The following is a 1,739-nucleotide window of genomic DNA, read 5'->3' as shown; positions in this document are numbered from 1 at the left end:
CAAAAGCAGCAAGCCTGGTCTTGCTTGCCGCACTGTTCCCACACAGCTCAGCTATGTTACTCAGCCAGCACGGCAGCTTGATCTTTAAATAGCTCCAGATAAACTCTGCTGCTGGGGCACCGCAGCAGGAGCAGCCCCGGTGTGCCCCAGCCACGAGCAATGCGCTGTCCCCGACCCCAAAGGTGGTTCAAGATGGGGCTGCACAGCCCAGTCGCAGATCCCAGATAACTCCCCAGCACCACCACTCCAAGGTTTCCAAGCACCCTGCTAAAAGGCCAGGAGCACCCTCCCACCATGGGAAAGCCCCTGTAGCCGTGTTCCCAGGCTCACTATTCCCCTAGGAAGGGGTGCCGAGCTCTGGCACCCCATGCTCCTGGCACCCCGAGCTCACCGGGCCAGTTTGCGCTTGTCGTGGGGGTGCAGCTTGGCTGCCATCTCTGGGTCCACCTGGCTCAGGCGGCGATGGAGTTCCACGCCGTCCAGCTGCTCCAGCTCCACTCTCCTGTCAGTGACCGGCCCGGGGGCTGTGCCGGCCTTCTCCTGTGGGGAACAAGCAAGCCCCGAGTCATGGACTCATCTGTGTGGAAGGTCAGCACAAGCAAGACAATCCCCCAGACCCACAGGGTGAATCAGGGGCTTTTGGTTCTCCTTGACCCACTCGAGCAGGGGGAGCACGATGCCCGGTTGCAGGAACCCTGCCCTGAACACGGGGCTCACCCTTTCCCAGAGGCATATGGTGCCTCCAACGCTACCTTGGTGTCGATAAGGACCTTCCAGAGCAGGGACTCGATGTAGTAGTTGGTTCCTCCCACAACAATTGGGATCTTGTCTCGAGCAAAGATATCTTCAATGTGCCAGAGTCAGGGGGCGTAAGCAGAGATGCGCGGCAAGGAGGGAGTGCTGTGGGGAGCGGCAAACCCCACTCGCCCAACCCCACAGAGCTGGTGAGGCTGAACGACAGGGTTACGGGCGCTCCTCATCTCTCACTATTCTCTGCTACCAGCTGCCAGCTACCAGCAAAACTCAGGGATACCCAGGGAGGGCAATAACCAGCTCAGCACTGCTGCAGTGCTGCAGAGATCTTCCCCAGCCAGCCCCAAGGGTGGGCTGCCTTGAGCATTAGTTGAGTTAAAGAAGCTCCAAGCCCCCTCATCAGCAGTATCCTCCGAAAACAGGCATTAGCTGCAACGTGGAGAGCCCAAGGCTGATGCAAACACTCATCCCTCCTGCAGGGCTGGCTGTGGAGGGGAGAAGTCCATATCTGCTCAGCCAGGCAGGCAGTAGCGCAAAAGGATATCAGAGCCACGGCTTTGTCTCTGAAATCCACCACCGTGTAGTTAGAGACAAGGGGATCCACAAAGCTGATCATGTGGTGTCTGCAGAGACGCTGCTCCTGGGGAGAAACCTTGTTGGTGATGATGTCCAAGCCCTTGTACACCTGTGGAAGACAAGAGCCCACCCTTCACCTCTGCATCTCACCGAACAGCCGCTGCCTGCCCGTCACCCCCCACGCTGGTCTCTGGAGCAGCGGCAGCAAGGGCAGGGCCACGTGCCCTGCTCAGGCGAGGCGGCAGGAATCTTGCCAAGGCCCTCCTGGGGAGAAACCTTGTTGGTGATGATGTCCAAGCCCTTGTACACCTGTGGAAGACAAGAGCCCACCCTTCACCTCTGCATCTCACCGAACAGCCGCTGCCTGCCCGTCACCCCCCACGCTGGTCTCTGGAGCAGCGGCAGCAAGG

The 1,739-nt window shown here is 59.6% G+C and overlaps 1 protein-coding gene across 1 annotated transcript in view; it reads right to left on the bottom strand.

Annotated features, from left to right (window-relative positions):
- TRIT1 (tRNA isopentenyltransferase 1) overlaps positions 1 to 1,432 on the bottom strand; it is an 8,535-nt gene extending 7,103 nt beyond the window's left edge. Inside the window, exons 1-3 of the mRNA XM_009872714.1 lie at positions 1,298 to 1,432; positions 753 to 851; positions 392 to 540 (exon numbers count right to left, since the gene is read on the bottom strand). Coding sequence (XP_009871016.1) covers positions 392 to 540; positions 753 to 851; positions 1,298 to 1,369 — 320 coding nt within the window. The 5' untranslated portion in view covers positions 1,370 to 1,432. The remainder of the gene's footprint in view (positions 1 to 391; positions 541 to 752; positions 852 to 1,297) is intronic.
- Positions 1,433 to 1,739: the final 307 nt, after the last annotated feature.

The sequence above is a fragment of the Apaloderma vittatum genome, unplaced genomic scaffold (assembly GCF_000703405.1).
Source record: "Apaloderma vittatum isolate BGI_N311 unplaced genomic scaffold, ASM70340v1 scaffold24297, whole genome shotgun sequence".
Classification (NCBI taxonomy): Eukaryota; Metazoa; Chordata; class Aves; order Trogoniformes; family Trogonidae; genus Apaloderma; species Apaloderma vittatum.
Note: the sequence above shows the minus strand (reverse complement) of the source record. Positions and strands in the feature narration are given on the sequence as shown.